Raw genomic sequence first — 19,495 nt, 5'->3', positions numbered from 1 at the left:
AAGTTCTGGCTTCTTCTCCTTCCTCGTTGGTGTATTGAGCTGACTAAGGCGTGTCACCACTTGATTGACAGCTCACTCTTGTGGGTACATGACTCTGTCAACACTCTAAGCTTGTGTGGATTATTTGTTCTGCTGTAAAGACCAGGGGATGGACTTAGTGGAAATATAAATTATGGAATATTTCTTACTTTTTATCATAAAACAGGGTCAGATAGTCAAATTTAAACATTTTTAAGTTACTTTTAAACTGTTTAACGATGTGCCTCAGCTTTTAAAAGTGCCTTTGTTCTTCATCCATTGGGACCTGCAGCCTATAATCATAGACAAAATTCCATCTTAAGATAGTGGGGTGAAAACGACTGCAGTTGGACAGAAACAGAGTGTTAACTCCATAAACCTGCTGAATGTCATTGGTTCTTTTATACACAGATCTATTATGTGAATCTTACAGAGATAATGTTGGAAATGATGTTCCAGTTTCATCTTTTAAAACAAACACTGTAGTCAATTATAACTTTAAAGGAAGTAGCAAGGATGCAGTTTATTCACTCTTACTCTTCCATCCACCAGCGCGTACATAAACAAGGCCAGCGATTCGTCGCAGCAGGTGACGCTGATTGACTCTCTCCACTCCCCTGAGGGCCTGGCTGTGGACTGGGTCCATAAGAACATCTACTGGACAGACTCGGGCAACAAGAGCATTTCTGTCGCTACGGGAGACGGCGGGAAGAGAAAGATGTTGATAGCCACTGAGCTGAGCGAGCCACGGGCCATCGCAGTGGATCCCCACCAAGGGTGAGTGAAAAGTTTTGTGAGTTCAGGCAGTTTTGGACAGATGGACACATCATGGGAAGACAGCACAAGCTGGAAGGGGGAAAGAAATCCTGCGGCTGTCATCATTCTCTGCCGGCTGTAAACACCAGCATCACAGGGAGGCAAAGTAACTGTTCAGAAGTTGACCTTTAAAGATTTCACCACAACAAAGCAGTTTAATTTTTACTGCTGGGCCTTATGGTGTATTGAGCAGTTTAATGATTCTTGGGAGAGACAATGGGACCCTTTTCTTTCCTTTTTCACTACTTTGTCTTTGTTTGGGATGTTTTGAGCCTCTCAAAGGAATCTTTTCAGAGCTCAAAGCCTGGCTAGCATGAAATAGATGCAAATGAAGCCAGGTTTTCACATGTTTCTTCTGGACTTGCGCACATTTGAACAGGAGCCAAGTTTCATTCACTGTTTTGAAATACTGTGTCATCCCAGAGGCTTGTTTCAGTGGTAAAACAAATGAGGTTCTGGAAGGAAAAATATGACAAAACTTTGATATAGTAGACTGGAATCGGTTAGATTGTAGTTTTTGTTTTGTTTTTACTTTAATTGTATGTTTGGAAGTACTATTGAAGAAGAAGAAGAAAGTATCATTTCTATAGCGCCTCTCAAGATAAAAATCACGAGGCGCTTCACAAAAACAAAAAATGTAAAAACATAAAAAAGTATTTAGAAAATGTTGAAAAACATATTTAAATGAGCAAAAATAGACAATTGTGATAAAAAATGTTAAGAAAGAGAGAAAGTGAACAGGAAAGAGGGAAATCAGTGGATCCTGAGGAAGGTGGAATAGGTGGAGAGAGCAGAATAAAGAGAGAGTGGTGAAGAAGGTCATACAAAAGCCAGCTTGAACAAGTGAGTCTTCAGCTGCTTTTTAAAGGAGACCACTGATTCCTCTGATCTCAGGCTCAGGGGGAGAGAGTTCCAGAGTCTGGGGGCCACAGCAGCAAATGATCTGTCACCTTTGGTCTTTAGCCTGGTGCTGCACAACCAGTAGGCTTTGGTCACTGGACCTCAGGGACCTGCTGGGGGTGTAGGGACTAAGAAGATCACCAATGTAAGATGGTGCTTGTCCACGTAAGGCCCTATAGACCAGAACCAGGATCTTGAAATGAACCCTGAAGTTGACTGGCAATTGGCTCCTGTAAGGGATAGTTTTCTATTTCTATGCAGGTTTGTGTCTAACGTGTGAATGTATTTCCCTACAGGTTCATGTATTGGTCTGACTGGGGAGATCAGGCCAAAATTGAGAAAGCTGGGATGAATGGAGTAGACAGACAAGTTTTGGTGTCTGATCACATCGAGTGGCCCAATGGGATCACCCTGGGTAAGAAAAACACCACACCTGCACAGTAGAAACAGCTCTTTAAGCAGAAACAACAGTTCCACCTAAATGTTGGGAAACAACCAATAAAATGTAAGAAGAAACAGTTCTAGGGTCCCAGCAGCATAACTGGGTCACAGAGTTAAAGCTTGTTATGTGTCTGGGTCTCCGAATTAATAAACCAGACGCTCTCTGCTGTCAATACGCACCATCATCGCTTTCAACTCCCTTAGCAGCACCAGCAAATTTCTCTCAGCTGCCCTTGCCTGCGGACAAATAGAAGAACACATTTGCCTCCCTCTGTGGAATTGAGACGTTGCTGTGCGCGCACGAAAACAAATTATTTTTAGAATAAAGCAAATGAGAGAGTGGGCCCAGACTGCATTACGGGAGAAGAGGTGGGTTATTCTGCTTTTGGTCATCGATTTCATACAGAGTGGGTGACTGTCTGAGTCAGAAGGGATGAGCTTTTTCCTACTCTGTAATGATGAAACAAATTAACTTTTTAGCCTAACAGCTTTATCCGCTCTCTCCTTTAAGCATGAGACTCCTGGTTTTTTTTTTTGAACAACGTTTATGTATTGCTTCCTCCGTATAAACGCTTGCACACTTTAAAAATGAGCACCAGTGGTGCTCCTTGGCCAGTAGCAATGAAAAAGCAATGTTGTGAGGCTCCTCTAAGGGCTGATTCATACTGACACTGCTCCAGCATGTCGGATGTGTTGGATCGCCATGATGCGACGTCGTATGGCCAATCCAACAGTGTTTGATCGTGTTGGAACGTTGGTTGGAGTCTAGCTCTATTTTCTAAACACCCAACGGCGGCGTTGTATGCTGGACGTCTGTTATTGGTCAACCATAAACCCAACATAATTTACGGCACAACGTAGCTTCCCTTAAAAAATGTAAACAGCGCGAGTGTTGACGCAGTCTTGAAGACATGGAGCAGAGGGACCAGAGTTGTTGTAAGGGCGACAGTGGCACAGGAGTTAAGTGCTCACTCCATAATTGGAAGGTTGCAGGTTCGAGCCCCACTCAGTCTGTCGCTGTCGTTGTGCCCTTGGGCAAGACACTTAACCCACCTTGCCTGCTAGTGGTGGTCGGAGGGACCGGTGGCGCCAGTGCTCGGCAGCTTCGCCTCTGTCAGTGTGCCCCAGGGCAGCTGTGGCTAGCTCATCCCCACCAGTGTATGAATGTGTCTGTGAATGGGTGAATGACTGATTGTGTTGTAAAGCGCCTTGGGGGGTTCCAGGACTCTAGAAGGCGCTATGTCAAATACAGGCCATTTACCATTCTTCTAGCTCAAGCAGCTCCTTGGCACTTGCCAAATGTGCCTTTGCTCAAAGGTTGGTTTATGGTCCACGAGGTTTGCACGGCTCCACGCGGCAAAATTGTGTCATTTTAACAACCACTCCCCTCCACCGTGCCTCCGCACGGCCCAAACTTTCCGTACCTCTAGGAAATTTTCTAACCATGTGGACGGTCAAACGCGGAAAAACATGGCGGACTGGCAAGAACTAGTTATGGCAGAGGTTCGTAAATACAGACATTTGTATGATTCAGCTCTCAAAGATCACCGTGGTCAACATGTTGTTAATAATTCTTGGAGAGAATTAGCTCGCACTGTCGGAAAAGACGAGGACGCTGTTAAATAATGCTGGAATGCCATGTTGTAAACAACAGTAATTTTTACTTCTACTATGGTGTAGTGTTGGATGCACGCTGTAGAGCTCCATGCTGCCCCCTACAGTTTGGGAGAATATTGGCTCACCGCAGAGACAAGCCGCATGAACCATAAACGCTGCAAGTTGTGAAGCGCGTTCCATCCGCGAGCCACATCACCAAGCGGAAAGTAAATGCGTCGAGCATAAACCAAGCCTAAGCATGAATCAGGCTTAACTGTGTCAGCAGCCGTTACTTGGAGAATATTGGGAATGTTTAACACCAAATCATGCTTTTAAAAAAGGCCAACCAAAACTAATGAATTTGCTCAAGGGCACACATACTTCCCCCCGGTGAGCAAGTCAAGCAGCAATATTGCAATCACAAGTGTGTTTTCTCAGTGCGGGGTCTCCAACGTCATGTCAGAGAAGATTGATGGTGTAGCCGTTGAGCCATTACATTCATACACCCCTCGCCTTTCTTGGTTTGCTGAATGACCTTCCCTTTTCACCTCCTACCTCCTCCTCCTTTCTTCGTCTCTCACTCGGTTGTGTTCTTAATTCTGTCTACATCTTGTCAGATTTGTCCAACAGGCGTCTCTACTGGGTGGACTCCAAGCTGCACCTGCTGTCAAGTGTAGATCTTAATGGAGACAACCGCAAAGTGCTGCTGTCGTCCCATCACCACCTCGGACACCCCTTCGCCCTCACCGTGTTTGAGGTACAGGAAAAACTTCACATTGGAATAAAATTAACGTGGAAGTACACTGCAGATTTGCCCAACCCTGGTCTTGGAGAGCCCCTATTCAGCATCTTTTAATTGCTTCCCTGATTCAACACACCTGATTCAATGGCTGAATCACCTGTTCAGAAGCTCATCAAGCTCTGCAGAAGGCTGTTAATCACCATTGATTCAAAAGGAAACAACTAAAACATGCTGGATAGGGGATCTTGAGGACCTGGGTTGGCCACGTATGGTTTTAGTTCTCGGACTTTGCTGCACCTCTTTACCTTTAAAGATGTGATTGACTCATTTAATCAATGAATTTGCAGTGGTTTCTAGTAGAAATGAATGACTTGTACTCTGGGGAAAAAAAGCTTAGATATTTCAGTCTGAATCCCTGCTGGTGTGAAGACAGACTCATTTTAAAAAGAACACATGCAATGTTGTGTCTCCTTTCTGACCAGTTGTTGAATAGATGGTGAAAGGTCAGGTTGTACCTAAACTGACCATTGCTGGACGCTACATAGTTACAAACTGTATGTAGTTACTATGTATCGCTATAGTTACTTTTTCCAAAATGGAATTGACTTAGTAACTCAGTTAGCACATTGCAAAAGTAATTAGTTACCTAGCAATGTAATTATGATGTCACTTTGATGTTCTAAAACGCAGTTATGTTCAATAATATCACGTCAAAGATTTTTAACTGAATGATTCTCACGATCTGTAATGGAATAGATGGTAAGAATGTTCTTTTGGATATCCGGAATGTTAATTCCTACTAGGAACAATAGAATTATAGATGTCTGGAATATCCAGTCCACCAGACCACCTTAGGCTTTTATGGATTTTGAAATATCTGAAACTTACTTCCCACTTTTGCAGTTGTTATTATGGATATCCTTTATTATAATTTTTATAGTAACAACTTAGCTGTTGATGTCTTCATTCGCAATTTTGACTAGTAAGAATACAATTAGTACTAGGATGAATTATATTATTGCTATATAAAAAGGGAATCACGAGAGGTCAGATTGTTGATTAAGTGTTAAAATGGCTTGCCTAGCCTGTTCTGTTTTCACCGTTCTGAAGCACTGTTTATTGTTCTTTCCTCCTCTTTCACACATTTGTCCCCACCGATAATTACAGATCCCATCATGTTCATGTAATAATTGTCCCAGGCACTTTGCCTGTTCCATGATGCAACGTAGGTAATCATTCATAAATTATATTTCCCCAAGCCCCTCCCTTGGCTCTTTAAAGGATTATCAAAAGTCTAAATATTCAGTAAAATATTTTCTAGCATCGCAAGAAAGTCGGTCTGCATGAATCAACAACTAGATAGACTTGGGTGGCTTCAAAATATTCATACTGGGCGGTATTCAACATTTGTTGTCTTTAGTCTGAAAAAGAAAAACAAAGAAAAACAAGTACAGAAATGAATCCTGCAGGTTTTTGAAGCATAATTTTCATGATAAAGTGAACAAAATAGTGCAAGGACAGCAGTGATTTGGAAAGAGATATAAATGATGGATCAATTGCTGCCTGACTGAAGGAACAGATGTTTTATGTGTGGGACAAGCTCAGAAAAAAATTGCCAATTCACTTTTCCGTTAGCAGCAGAGTCACAGTGAAGTTCAGCAATCAATACAGCTAATATGGACGTATTTATTGAGTTGATTTTGAGTCAAACAAGGCTGATGAGAGCAGAGCAGGGATGAAAGAGAAGAAAACAGATGAAATCTTATGAATCAGGAATGTTTGCTCTTTTGTCTTTTCTTTGTGCCGCACATGTGATGATGAGAAGCCGAGAAAGGGGAGGACATCCATCATGTGGTGCTCTTGGAGTGTGTTTGTGAACAGAACTTGTGTTTCACAAACCCTGAAGATTAATAGTTCTGGTTTATGTTCTGTTCCAGTTCTGGTACGGAACAAATTAAAAACCCTAAGCCGTAAAGGAGTTTGCCTTTGCTCCTAAACAGTTGGAGGGGCGTCCTGCTGGTGGAAGATGATGAATTTCGTTAATCTGAGAGATGTAAATGACAATAAGAGCACCCTGATATGATTCAGTGCATCGTAGCTGTCCTTGAAATATGACCTCATCCACCATTTGTTATCAATTTGGTGAAAGGAAACAGCCTTATCTTTGGAAAAAGGTGTTTCAGGAACTGCCCTAGACACCAAAATACCCTGAAGGTATTTATTTCTTTATTTCTGTTAAACATAGCCCAACCCCCTCACTGACTGCATGGTGAAATCTGCAGGTGGAAGTCTCCTGATACTGATTTATCGGTCAGTCAATATATCTGGTCAATATTTACCATTTATTCAGCATCAGCCGAAATACCTCTTCAGAAGAGCTGTTTTAGACGGGCACATTTATGGGCAGCCGAGTGTTGTTACCATATTTCATTTGAAGAGCAAGTCAAGCCCAAATCAACCTTTTTTTTTTTGCTGATAAAACTGTGGAAATGAGTGTCTAATACTGCTGTAGCCATGTCATTATTTTGTTAACCCTCCCACTGTCCTAATGGGTGTGACCTGCGAGGAAAGCTGACCATTGAGCAGGGTTGATGGTTTGTCCCTTGAGGTCCACGTGGCAGGGGTGAGGAGGGAGCACCACCTCACCCCTGCCACGTGGGCCTCAAGGGATAAACCATCAATCCTCCTGAATGGTCAACTTTTCTCACGGGGTCACCCATAAAGACAGTGGGAGGGTTAAAATATGAATATTCTGCCTAAATCTTTCAGTGTGGCGCCATCTTCAGGTTAAAATGTTGCTCTACATTTTTATTTCAGTAAGCTATTGCTATTGGCTAAATGGCACTGTGTAAAGTGGCTGCACTGCACTGCAGCAGAGTCTTGGCCACGCCCCCAGGTGGCGCAGCACCGGTTACCTCGGCAACTCACAAGGCGATACTAAATGATAAGGCTCAGAGTGCTCGCTGCTCTGTCTGAGCAGGATTTTGTTTCACGAATTTCTCCGATCAGGAATCTCTGAGCGGGGTGGGGGTGACGTCAGTCACTGAGGCAGCGCCACTCTCTCGGTCCGCCAGGCGACACTTCCTCTTGGTGCAGGACGAAACAGGAAGTGTGGGTGTGGTGGAGTAACACCCTGGTGTGAGGGTGGCTTGCTGTTTAAATGTCTATTTATGTGACTGAAAAACATTATTGTCAGCTGGCATTTCTTTTAATTTGCCTGTTTTATTTTTATTACTTGGTCAGATTATTGGTTTGTTTGATTGATTTTGGTTAACTGAATGATTTCAAACTGTGCACAAAATTGACATTCAAGAGTTGGTCAAATTAAATGTTTAAAATGTGATTCCGATTCAAAAATGTTGTTCATTCACTGTTATTAGTGGCACTTGCATGCAAATAAGGCACATGTCGATATCAACATTGATAATCGGCCCAACAAATGAGCAGCACGAATCGGCTGACGATGACTGCTGCATATCAGTATCAGCAGCAGAAAACCCCATATTGGTTGATCTCTAGTGTCAGTGAATGGAGACGGTGTTGGAAACATGTCGTGACGTGTTTTATCCCAAAACTGGATGCATAGATGGGGTTTTGCAGAACAGGAAAAAGCATGAATTAAATTCTAAACTTTAAATAGACTTTATGGACTTTTGAATTTTTATGCTCGCTATTGCCCCCTCAGACCAAAAGCGTAACAGCAGCTTCAATAGTAGGCTCGTGCACGAGGCGCACATGCTGTACGTGCACACTCCATGAAAATAACAGCTGAGACAGTCGTGTGTGTGTGTGTGTGTGTGTGTGTGTGTGTGTGTGTGTGTGTGTGTGTGTGTGTGTGTGTGTGTGTGTGTGTGTGTGTGTGTGTGTGTGTGTGTGTGTGTGTGTGTGTGTGTGTGTGTGTGTGTGTGTATGTGTGTGTGGCCCGGAGGACAGAGGACAGGAGAACGCGCAGCTAATTAATTAAATGATTTGGTTCTGTACCTTTCTCTTCAGCACAGCTGACAAAGGTTTATGATGGGTCAGTCCTCCTGCATGCTCAGATCATTCCCTTCCCTTGCTTGAAAAATTGTTCCAAAATGAAAGTTGAACCCACATCTTTTTATCTGTGAATTCAATGCCGTCCGGCGAGTCTCAAATAAAAATTTGGGCATCTTACTGTAAAAAAATATATCATTAATGTAAAAAAGAAACTCTAAATGAACTATGTTCACACCCAGAATCAAACCCAGGTCTTCTGCATGAGAGTCAGACATCTTACAAGGTGAGCTACACTCTAGTAACCAGTGGCGGTTCTACATCGAATTACTCCCCGGGCGAGGCCCCTTTTGAGCCCCCCCCCCCCCCCCCCCCCCAACCGCCCCCCCCACCACCACCACCACCACACCACCCCACCTGCATGAACACACGCATGTTTTCTACAAACAGGCATGTTTTATTAGAACGACTATTGAACATTCATTTTTCTAAGTTGCACATATTTACATTAATTACTATGAAGTTGTCAGAATGTAAAGCACTATACATTATACACTGTATCAAAATATATAGAATCAAATATACAAAAACAAACAATAACTAAATATTAAGAATATATGAACATAATATATAATAAATATTCTAAATAGCAAAAATATTTCACACATAACAAACTAAAGATAATCACTACAGCATTGCACTTAGAACAGAAAACACAAACTAAAATTAAAACCCAACCTTGATGCAACGTCATCAATAATGTCATCACATGAAATCTGCTCCCCTACTGAGTGATTGATACTAATCAGAGCCAGGTTAGTGAGCCGCCCCTGAAACACAGGTGACCTCAGGCATGACTTGATCAAGTTTTGAAAAGCTCCTCTCAGCTTGAGCCACAGTGACTGGCAGAGCAGTCCAAAAGTTGTGGTAGATCTCCAATAGATCTTTATCATGATCCATAATATTTTAGAATTGCCTCTGAAATTGTAATTTAAACTGACATAAATAAAACTGTAGACTACCAAAAATGCCAACTTTTACAGAACAAATCATGTAAAAAATAATCCGTGCAGCCATCTGCAATAAACAAACAGGATAGTTAGTGGTGACTGGGGAGTTTTCTTCTGCTTGTAGAGTTGTTTTATTTATTATCATGTGAACATGATCAACATGTGTGTGTTGTTGTTCAGGCAGGCCACAGGCTGCAGTGAGCATTTAACAAATCCTAGTTTGAATCAGTAAAAAACGATTTAAGGACTTTTTTCGAACCATTTGAATATTCGTTTCTATATTTCAGCCCTATTAGCTCTGTTAGCAATTAGTTGACCGCATTTAACCGTTAAAATCCCAGTTAACTGGTTCAAAAAATGTAAAACATGCATCATGAGAGCTACATACCTTTATCTTTCTCCTCTTTTTTCTTTTTTTTCCCCTGAATGGGGGCACCTGGTGGTTTTAGCCTTTTTATGTTCATCTCTTCTGTTTGGCTCCTGACTCAGTAAGTTTCCTTTAGTCAGGACTAAACTATTTGACCTTGATGGGGGTGTGACCACAAAATCGTTTTGTTTTTCCTTTTTTTATTTGGCCATTTCACACAATTCAGAGAAACCTGAAAGAATGATAGGCCTGTGTTTATGATATTATGAATGAAATATGGAAGAACGTTAAGATGTGATTGACTTTAGCCATGTTAATACAGTTGATTCAGCCCCTGCACGCTCATTTCATTTGGGAAAGACGCAGAGGTGAATTCCCCCGCCGCACCCCTCCCCTTCCTGTTCTTCATAGACACGGTGCACGTGAACGTTCTCAGTCAGCAGGAGCGCCTGCAGCTGCAGGGGGCGCCAACTTGCTGTTTCCAATCCAGACACTGTCATATGACAGATAATAGAAAACCTCGGTGCGGCGCAGATTTCCTTTTTTTTTTTTTTTTTACTCCGCGCTTGTGCGCCCCTTTTGTGTCATGAAAAAATGCCGCCCCAGGCAACTGCCCTGTCTGACCGTGCCTAAAACCGCTACTGCTAGTAACATTCACAGTATCTGTAACTTTTATATTCTCGATGACAGCTGAAACAACGTCAAACCAAAGAACGGTTCGAAGCGAAAATGGCTATTTTGTTGCTAATTTGCAGGAAATATCTAGAAGAAAGTTCTACAGAAAGTAGCTAAGGGTCCTCAGAAATGTAGCTAGGTTCATCACTAGGCGTTGGGAACAGTGACAAAGTGGCACTGCCTCTCTCTCTGCTGCTAAATCTACGGATAGCAAATGCTACGGGCGATGCCTGAGTGTGAACGCGCATGAAGCAACCTGCTCGACCCGAGCATCTCTCTTTTTCTGTGATTTTACAGAAAAACAGGCAATCACAGTAAAAATGCCAGGGCTCATTCTACAGGACCAGGGCATTGCAGGAGAATGTATGAAGAAGAAATTTATTATTTCTATACATGTTTTGGCTGTCAAACTTCCATAATGTCCCTTTAAGAATACTTAGGAAAGAACAATAATGCAATGGGACCACTCCAGGAAAAATCTGCTTTAAAGAATCACATATAAGGGAAAGTCTCTCCGCACACATGAAATAAATCCATTGTTTAAAAAAGTTTTTTTTTTTTTTGTCATGCCAAAGAAAAATGTTATCTCCTTTTAAAAACTGATGGGACTTTTAAATATCCCAGCACAAAAGCTTGCATCCTCGGTGATTTCTGTCTCTTTTTAAAAATTAATTTGCTCTATTCATCTTTTGATTCAGTTCAAACAAACAAACATAAGTGCATTTCATTTGCAAGCTGAAAAGACTTTAACAAGACTCGATGTGAGCATGCAGCATGTTAAGAATGAAAACAAAAGCTATAATTAATCTGCAATGTGTGTACGAATTTTATTAAGAGCACAAAAAAGTGGTGATTAGTGTCTCTCAAGACTGTTGTGTCACAGACTGGAAAGATTATTTTGTAAGAACTGCAAAATATCCATTTTAACATGAATAAATTCTTTTTAACAATATTTCTGCATGCATACATGTAAACTGATCGGTTTTCCCTGAATTTAGACTAAAACAACCTCAGTTTTGTGTCATTTGGCGGTGCCACTAATGGACTGTTAAAAAAGTGCATTAAAGGCAGACTAGGCAGTTTTGGCTTTCTTTCAGCACCCCCTAGTGTCCGTTCAGTAGAACCAAAAGCAAAATCTATCTCCTCACTGTGTGTTCGTCTTTTTAACACCTTAGCCAAACAGCTGAGCTGTTTCCCCAGCCTTTTTAAGTGTGTACAGGAGTGATTCATCTAAATCAGGGGTGTCAAACATGCAGCCCGCGGGCCGGATTCGGCCCGCAAGCAGGTTAAATCCAGCCCGCGAGATGGTTGTGTAAACTTTATTTTCATACTTTACAATGTAGAGTGAAAATAAACTTATCTTTGTGAGCAAGTTTCCTCTGTAATGAGTATAACTAAAACAAAGCTGCGCTCAAGGCTCACACAAGAACTTTAATCACATCCTGAAGTTGGCCGCCACTCAGGATGTGACTTCTGATGTTGATGTGCTGGTGAAAGCTAAAAGATGTAAAGTAAAATGAGTCAAATATACTTTAAGTGCTGCATGAAACTGATCTAGCCATGTAAACTGTAAGCTTTTTGAATCACTAAGGAATGTTTTTTTTATTGATTGATTTTTTATTTTTTTATTTTTTCAAATTTTCAAGTACACTTCAGGTGTTGTACTTGTACTACACTGTCCACAGGCTCCAGCCTTGTTTTATATTGATTGTATTAAAACAAAGACAACAATCTGAAGTTCTTTTTAATTTACCGGTCCGGCCCACTTGGGACTAGATTTCCCTCAATGTGGCCCCTGAGCTAAAATGAGTTTGACACCCCTGATCTAAATTAAACAAATCAGCTGTGTTCATTATCTAAAACATGCAGGAAACGTGCTGAGCCAGACAGCAGCGCCAGGTATGTCAGCTCCATTTTTTTCTAAGTCCAACAGACTGGACAGGCACTCTGAAGTCGCAAGTGGAATCATCTGGCCACAGGGGGGATAGGGACTAGGTGGCCATTCATTGACCTTGTAAAGGGTCATTTTAGCACATAAAAATATGAAAAAGTTATTGTTACTGTCGTAAACAACCCTGCAGCAGCCTGCTGTAACAACGAGCTAACACTAATATGAACCAACTAATACTAAAATAAACCACAAAGTAAAAAGTAGCAGTAGCTGATTGTTGATGCGCTCCAGGCAGCTGCATCCTGCGCAAGGCCACGGTAACATTCTCTTAAGTGGTGCCACACCTCAGTCATATCCCGACTGAGAGCAATGTTAAAGCTCTAGTTGAAACTTTAAAAAAAAAGTGTTGTTTTAAAATGCAGATGGACTCCAAGGTAGTTTGACACTCAATGATTATTGATAATTAAAGAAAAGATGAAAGTTTGAATGTAAGTAATGATGGGATTTTTCTAATTTAAAATTACTAATCAAATCTAATGTAACTTTTTTGTGTAAATTGATCAACCGTAACCATACTCATTAATTTAAGTTATATTTATTAGTTTTTACTTCCTATATCAATCTGAATTATAGACTATTTCAATGCTGGTTTATTAAAGATGAGGAAAGACAAAGAGCTACTCAATCAGGGTCCTGACACACACACACACACACACACACACACAGATCCTGCTGTCAGTGTCAGCCCCCTGCTTTTCACACTGAGCCCTGAGGAGGTGCGGATTGCAGAAGCTCACAGAGTGAAATGTTTTCTTTTTTCTAGTATGATTGCACAACTTTTTATTCTCTTTTTGTTTGTCTGGAGGACAAAGAGGAAAAGAGAAAAGGGTTTTAGGAAGAAAAAGAGAGAATGATGATTGGAAAAAAATAGACACTAGAAATAGATATGTTGAGGAAGACGGAACACACAAAATACGCACTTTCCACGGACACGTGGAAGTTGTCATCGTCGTCGTCTTCCTCCGCTTATCCGGGTCCGGGTCGCGGGGGCAGCATCCCAACTAGGGAGCTCCAGACCGTCCTCTCCCCGGCCACCTCCACCAGCTCCTCCGGCAGGACCCCAAGGCGTTCCCGGACCAGATTGGAGATGTAACCTCTCCAACGTGTCCTGGGTCGACCCGGGGGCCTCCTGCTGGCAGGACATGCCTGAAACACCTCCCCAGGGAGGCATCCAGGAGGCATCCTGACCAGATGCCCAAACCACCTCAACTGACTCCTTTCGATCTGGAGGAGCAGCGGTTCTACTCCGAGTCCCTCCCGAATGTTCAACCTCCTCACCCTATCTCTAAGGCTGAGCCCGGCCACCCTACGGAGGAAACTCATTTCGGACGCTTGTATCCGCGATCTCGTTCTTTCGGTCATTACCCAAAGCTCATGACCATAGGTGAGGATTGGGACGTAGACCGACCGGTAAATCGAGAGCCTGGCTTTCTGGCTCAGCTCCCTCTTCACCACGACAGATCGGCTCAGCGTCCGCATCACTGCAGACGCCGAACCAATCCGCCTGTCGATCTCCCGATCCCTCCTGCCCTCACTCGTGAACAAGACCCCGAGATACTTAAACTCCTCCACTTGAGGTAGGACCTCTCCCCCGACCCGGAGTTGGCAAGCCACCCTTTTCTGGTCGAGAACCATGGTCTCAGATTTGGAGGTGCTGATCCTCATCCCAGCCGCTTCACACTCGGCCGCGAACCTAGCCAGCAAGAGCTGAAGGTCAGAGCCGGATGAAGCTAGGAGGACCACATCATCCGCAAAAAGCAGAGACGAGATTCTCCTGCCACCAAACTCGACACACTCCACACCACGGCTGTGCCTACAAATTCTGTCCATAAACGTAACGAACAACCGGAAATTTTAAAATAAAATATTTCAAAGTGCGATCGAAGCCTACATATTCATGTTTGTGTCTGAGTTAATTGCTTTTATTGCTTTTTGGCACAAAATCATCAGAAAATCATCTAAGGCGGTTTTCCCCTTGACCCTTTAAAGACTCGTCTCACCAAAGAGAGCCATCTTTGACTGATGTGTTGCAGCACCATGCGCTCAGGAGAATTACCTGTGTGCTCTGGTGTATTGGTTCAACACATGAAAGATTCACCTTGATCACACAACAAAGACAACCACTCTCCTCAGGTTTGCGCTGCTGTTTGAAGCCGTCAAGGTCAGAAAAAGGGACATATGAAAAGATTGACAGCAGAGGAACAGAACAAAGAAGAGTAAACAGAGGTTGAGGCTGACAGCTGGAGGGAGACGTCCACAGAGAGAGAGAAACCCGAGATCGAATATAAGATTGGAGAATGGTTTTATCAGCATGGCTGATATTTGTCTTTCACTGTTTCAGCACAACTGTCACAGGAGTAAAGGTTATCTCAATAAAAGTACAGAAAATAGAAAAATCAGATTTCAGTGAAAGATGGAAATACGGAGATTGGAGAAAGGTTATGTTTTCTAATAATTCAGCACAAATAGCTAAGAAGAGAAGGGCTGTGACTGAAACACACCGTGGGAAGCTGCTGCCGGACCTGCTGCTGATCCTCTCCTTGTCCATCAAAACCTAGCCTGGCGGCTTCATTTAGCCTTTTTCTCTGTTTCACACTCAGCTGTTATTGTGTCTTTTCATCTGTTCTAAACCTGCGTGTACTCCCATTATGTCTTCTAGATATTATTATTGATGCTTTACACAAAGCTGACTTTGGTTGCCATGGAGACCAAGAACCTTCACCACTTGTGCTAAGAAACATTTTTAACTCGTAATATCACTGAAGATGGCTGTGAGGGGGTCTGAGAGGGAAAAAAATTGATTTATTCATTTTGAATTGAAGTGACTTCACACATAAAACATGGAAAACATGCTGCAAATTGTAAATTAATCCATTCATAACCAGTTTGTGGTCGTAAGAGGGTAGAATGCCTCCTCGGGGTCAGGGATGAGGTCCTGCCCCAAGTGGAGGAGCCAAGTATCTCGGGGTCTGGGCCTCTGCTTAGGCTGCTGCCCCCATGACCCAAGCCTGGATAAGCTGTGGAAAATGGACATATAACTGGTTTATTCTGGAATGAATCCCACTTCAAAAGAAAATCTGAACCAACTAAAGACTAATTGTCACATGAGCACATGGCTCGACACCGTGGCGGTGGTTAAACGGTGGAACCATTGTTTGACCAATGACTTTCTTGCCTAGCCTAGTGAACTAGACCAAATTCTTGCTTTGCAAAGTTTGAAATAAATAATACGTTTATTTAGTCTGGCTTGCCAGGCTATTTCTTGCCAGTACTGTAAGTGTAACCTCAACCACACAACACCAAGTGTATTGAGGTGGGCATTGTTAAGCTTGGTCATCTGAGGATCATCTGGTCTGTACCCCTAAGTGAGCTGACTAACGTTAGGTCCTCCAGAGTTGGGGCGATGGTGGCAGAGGAGTTAGATGCCCACCCTGTAACCGGACGGTTGCAGGTTCAAGCCCCATCTGTCACAGTTGATGTTTCCTTCACACCTCGTGATTTTTATCTTGAGAGGCGCTATATAAAAGATTGTTTTCTTTCTTTTTTCTTTCTCTTTTTCTTTTTTCTTTTTTTCTTTCTTTCTTTCTTTTTTCTTTCTTTCTTTTTTCTTTCTTTCTTTTTTCTTTTTTCTTTTTTCTTTCTTTCTTTCTTTTCCTTGAGCAAGATAGTTAACACCCATTGCAAGTGGTTGTCGGAGGGACTAGTGGTGCCTGTCCACAGTTCGCCCCAAGGCAGCTGTAGCTACAGTGTAGTTTATCACCACCAGAGTGTGAATGTGTGTGTGTGTGTGTGTTGGTGGTTGACTGTTTTGTAAAGTGCTTTGGAGGGTTGTAAAAACTTAGAGGCTATGTCGAACACAGAGTGACGGAGGAGGTCTGGAGGAAGCAGCTCTGTCACACACAGGGTTAGGGGTCTGAATCTGCGCTCTTTGACTGGAGTCAACGGGTCGAGGTGTACTCGGGTTTGATGGTGTGTTGCATGTTACGTTGTTATGATAATATTATCAGAAGACCGCTCCTGCGGTCTTGTCACTTCTAGAAGACAAGTGTCCAACTGGTACAGCTCGATTAGAAGCAGTCCGCCTTAGTCAGCCAGACTAACGTGTTTACATGCATTTAAAAAATAAAAATAAAACATTAATTCTGTTTAGAGCAAAAAGCACCATACTTAATCGGTACATCCTTTTTTTTATTTATTAATATTTTTTGTACACTGTACCTTCAAAATATTCTTTAAAATCACACTCAGCTCCCTGAGGAGGGGTTCAGTTTAGAAACTCTGCTCAGTTTTATGGAAATAGAACTACAAATCCTCATGTCGGAAAAGTACTGAGTGAAATGTTTTTCTTTTCTATTAAAGTTTCATCTTTTTAATTGCAGGATCGCGTTTATTGGACTGACGTAGAAGACGAAGCGATCTACAGCGCAAACCGTCTGACGGGGCATGACGTGGCGAAGGTAGCGGAAGACCTCAACAACCCGCTGGACCTCGTTGTGTTTCATGAACAGAGGCAGCCTAAAGGTAAGCTCAAAGACTCAGTAATCCTGATCGGTACTAGGGATGCACCGATATGAAATGTTTGGGCCGATACCGATATGCGATGTTGAGATCACTGTTATGGCCGATAACCGATATTTGCTGACTTCTAAAAGCAGCAGATTTTGTATAGAATGAAAGTTATTAAGGCTGAATTTACGTTATCGTGTACACGCAACACACACATTTACACCTCTGAGATGATTACAATCACTGTCACATGACTAAACAAATACACATCACCCCTCACCCTCTGAAACAGATAATTGGAAACAAGATGGAAAAAATATCAGTTGTTAATATCGGCCCAGTTTTATTTATCAGACCGATACCGATATGTTAAAAAAAGGACTAACATCGGCCGATACCGATATTGTGCATCCCTAATCTGTAGTGATCACTTTGGTGAGTGTTGGTCTGCAGGATTCATCCACATCACTCAAACAACAAAGGGATTCTTTCAGCATCACAAGAAAAACCCTGAATAATCTGCATTTAAGCAGAAGGATTACCTCAGTAAAACTGTCTGAAACAATAAACAAGTCTCTGATGAGCATGATTAGGTTCTCAGTTGTGTTGAGAATGTCAAGCGATGCAATTTCTTTTCCGCTTTTTCAAGTTGTGTGTCTGCTTGTTAATTCAGCCATGGTGTGTATTATTGTATTGTGTTTGACGGTGTGTGCCAGCAGTGTGTTTGTGTGTTTTGTCATAATTTGTTTTCTCTCTTAACTGGGTGCTCAAAGCCGCCTGTGTGCCTGTTGGGAGCTAATTGCTCTCTTTCATTATTAATTCAAGAGTTTTACTCAAAAACTTGAGTAAATTTGAACATGTTGGCTTTGAAGTCTCAACCAAAGGAAGACAAGAAGCAACCGGGCCTTGAACAGGCCAAACGGTGTCCAAGTGACCCTAGCTGTCCTCCACTTTCCATCTGATCTGTTTGGAAGAGGTTCCCCACTAGAACCCAAAACCTAAATAAGGCTGTTGGTGAAAGGGTCATTAATCGTGCAAATCTAATTCTAGCAAATTATATTTTGAACCCTCTGGGTTCGTTGGGGACATTTTTGTCCCTTTGGGTAGTTTTAAAAATAAAGCAATGGAACACTATGAAATAAACACTGTACCTTGAAATGCCAGTTTGATTACTCAATAACACAAAAATGTGTTATTTCTACAAAAATATATATATATTTTGTGCCTGTGGCCTTTATTACAAATCAGTCTTGGTTATGTTATGAAATGCATTCATAGTTTTTGCATAGTAACGGATTTAAAGGTGTTCATTCTTGTTTAATCAATACATTTGCAGTGGTCTCTAGGAGGAATGAATGCCTTGGAAGTACTCTGGAGGGAAACACTGGTGCACCATTTTCAGGAACTAGAAGTGAGTCACATCAGAGCTGAGCTTCTGACGGCAGGATTTGGAGTCTTATTTCCTGATATTTGGACATCCCGCCTCTGATTAGCCAACAACAATGTGACTTTTCTACTGACTCTGTTTGCTACGTTGATGTCTTATCTCCACAAATAACACAAGCCTGGAGGAATTCTTCTTTTTTCAGTTTGTTCTGTGCAATCCATCAAACTCCATTGTTTGTTTATTTTCGAAACACAGAGTATTGATTTACTTTTACCTGTTTTAGAGGACAAATTTTGGCTAACATTGTAGCCATCCTCAGCACCGCCTGTGTCGGTGGCGTCACTTCCTTCTCCGTTAATCTGCGGGCAGCAGAGGAAGATGTCGCCCTCTGCTACCCGCGCTTTCCTCACCGATGACACTGTCCCATGCGTAACCCAACGTGTAAACTCCATCGTCTCTGTTCATGGTCCTGAGTCCACGTCTGCTTTTTTCTGTCGCTTCCTTAATCCATCTTTTGTATTTTAGTTGTTCTGCGTTTATGATCCGTGTACTGTCCTAGTCCATTATATGAGTTTCCCTTGTGTCTGTTATGGACTGTCCGGATGGTAAACACACAACAACAAAAATACAAAAGATGGATTAAGGAAGCGTTATAAATAAGGACATGTGGACACACAACCATGAACAGAGACGATGGAGTTCACACATGGGATCACACACACACACACACACACACACACACACACACACACACACACACACACACACAGTGTCATTGGCGAGGAGTGAGCGGGCAGCAGAGGGTGACACCGTTGCCTTAGACTCCTGGGGTATCCAAAGGTTGTAGTCCTTTTAGAATACGACTCAGCTGGTCAAAGGGATACACTCTGGGTGTCTGCTGGCAGCTCACGGGTTGTTTTGCGTCTGATGAAGTCGTTGCAGGTTAAAACAAATAATGGCTGTTTTGTTTTGAAAAAGGGTGGTTCTGTGCCACTAAAAGTGCTCTGTTGTCAGATCTGGGTCGATCTCACAAGAGGTGTTCATTTAGCATTTCTAGGCTGGAACTCGATAATAGAGGAAGTATGTTAGACGAATCAGATTCAGAGTGCGC

At 42.3% G+C, this 19,495-nt stretch overlaps 1 protein-coding gene across 4 annotated transcripts in view; it reads left to right on the top strand.

Annotated features, from left to right (window-relative positions):
* Window positions 1-19,495, top strand: part of lrp8 (low density lipoprotein receptor-related protein 8, apolipoprotein e receptor) — a 231,239-nt gene that overhangs the window by 192,824 nt on the left and 18,920 nt on the right. For all 4 annotated transcript variants that reach the window (XM_070554275.1, XM_070554274.1, XM_070554273.1 and 1 more), the window contains exons 11-14: window positions 571-795; window positions 2,031-2,149; window positions 4,389-4,528; window positions 16,871-17,012. In XM_070554275.1, coding sequence (XP_070410376.1) covers window positions 571-795; window positions 2,031-2,149; window positions 4,389-4,528; window positions 16,871-17,012 — 626 coding nt within the window. The remainder of the gene's footprint in view (window positions 1-570; window positions 796-2,030; window positions 2,150-4,388; window positions 4,529-16,870; window positions 17,013-19,495) is intronic.

The sequence above is a fragment of the Nothobranchius furzeri genome, chromosome 8 (genome assembly GCF_043380555.1).
Source record: "Nothobranchius furzeri strain GRZ-AD chromosome 8, NfurGRZ-RIMD1, whole genome shotgun sequence".
NCBI lineage: Eukaryota > Metazoa > Chordata > Actinopteri > Cyprinodontiformes > Nothobranchiidae > Nothobranchius > Nothobranchius furzeri.
Note: the sequence above shows the minus strand (reverse complement) of the source record. Positions and strands in the feature narration are given on the sequence as shown.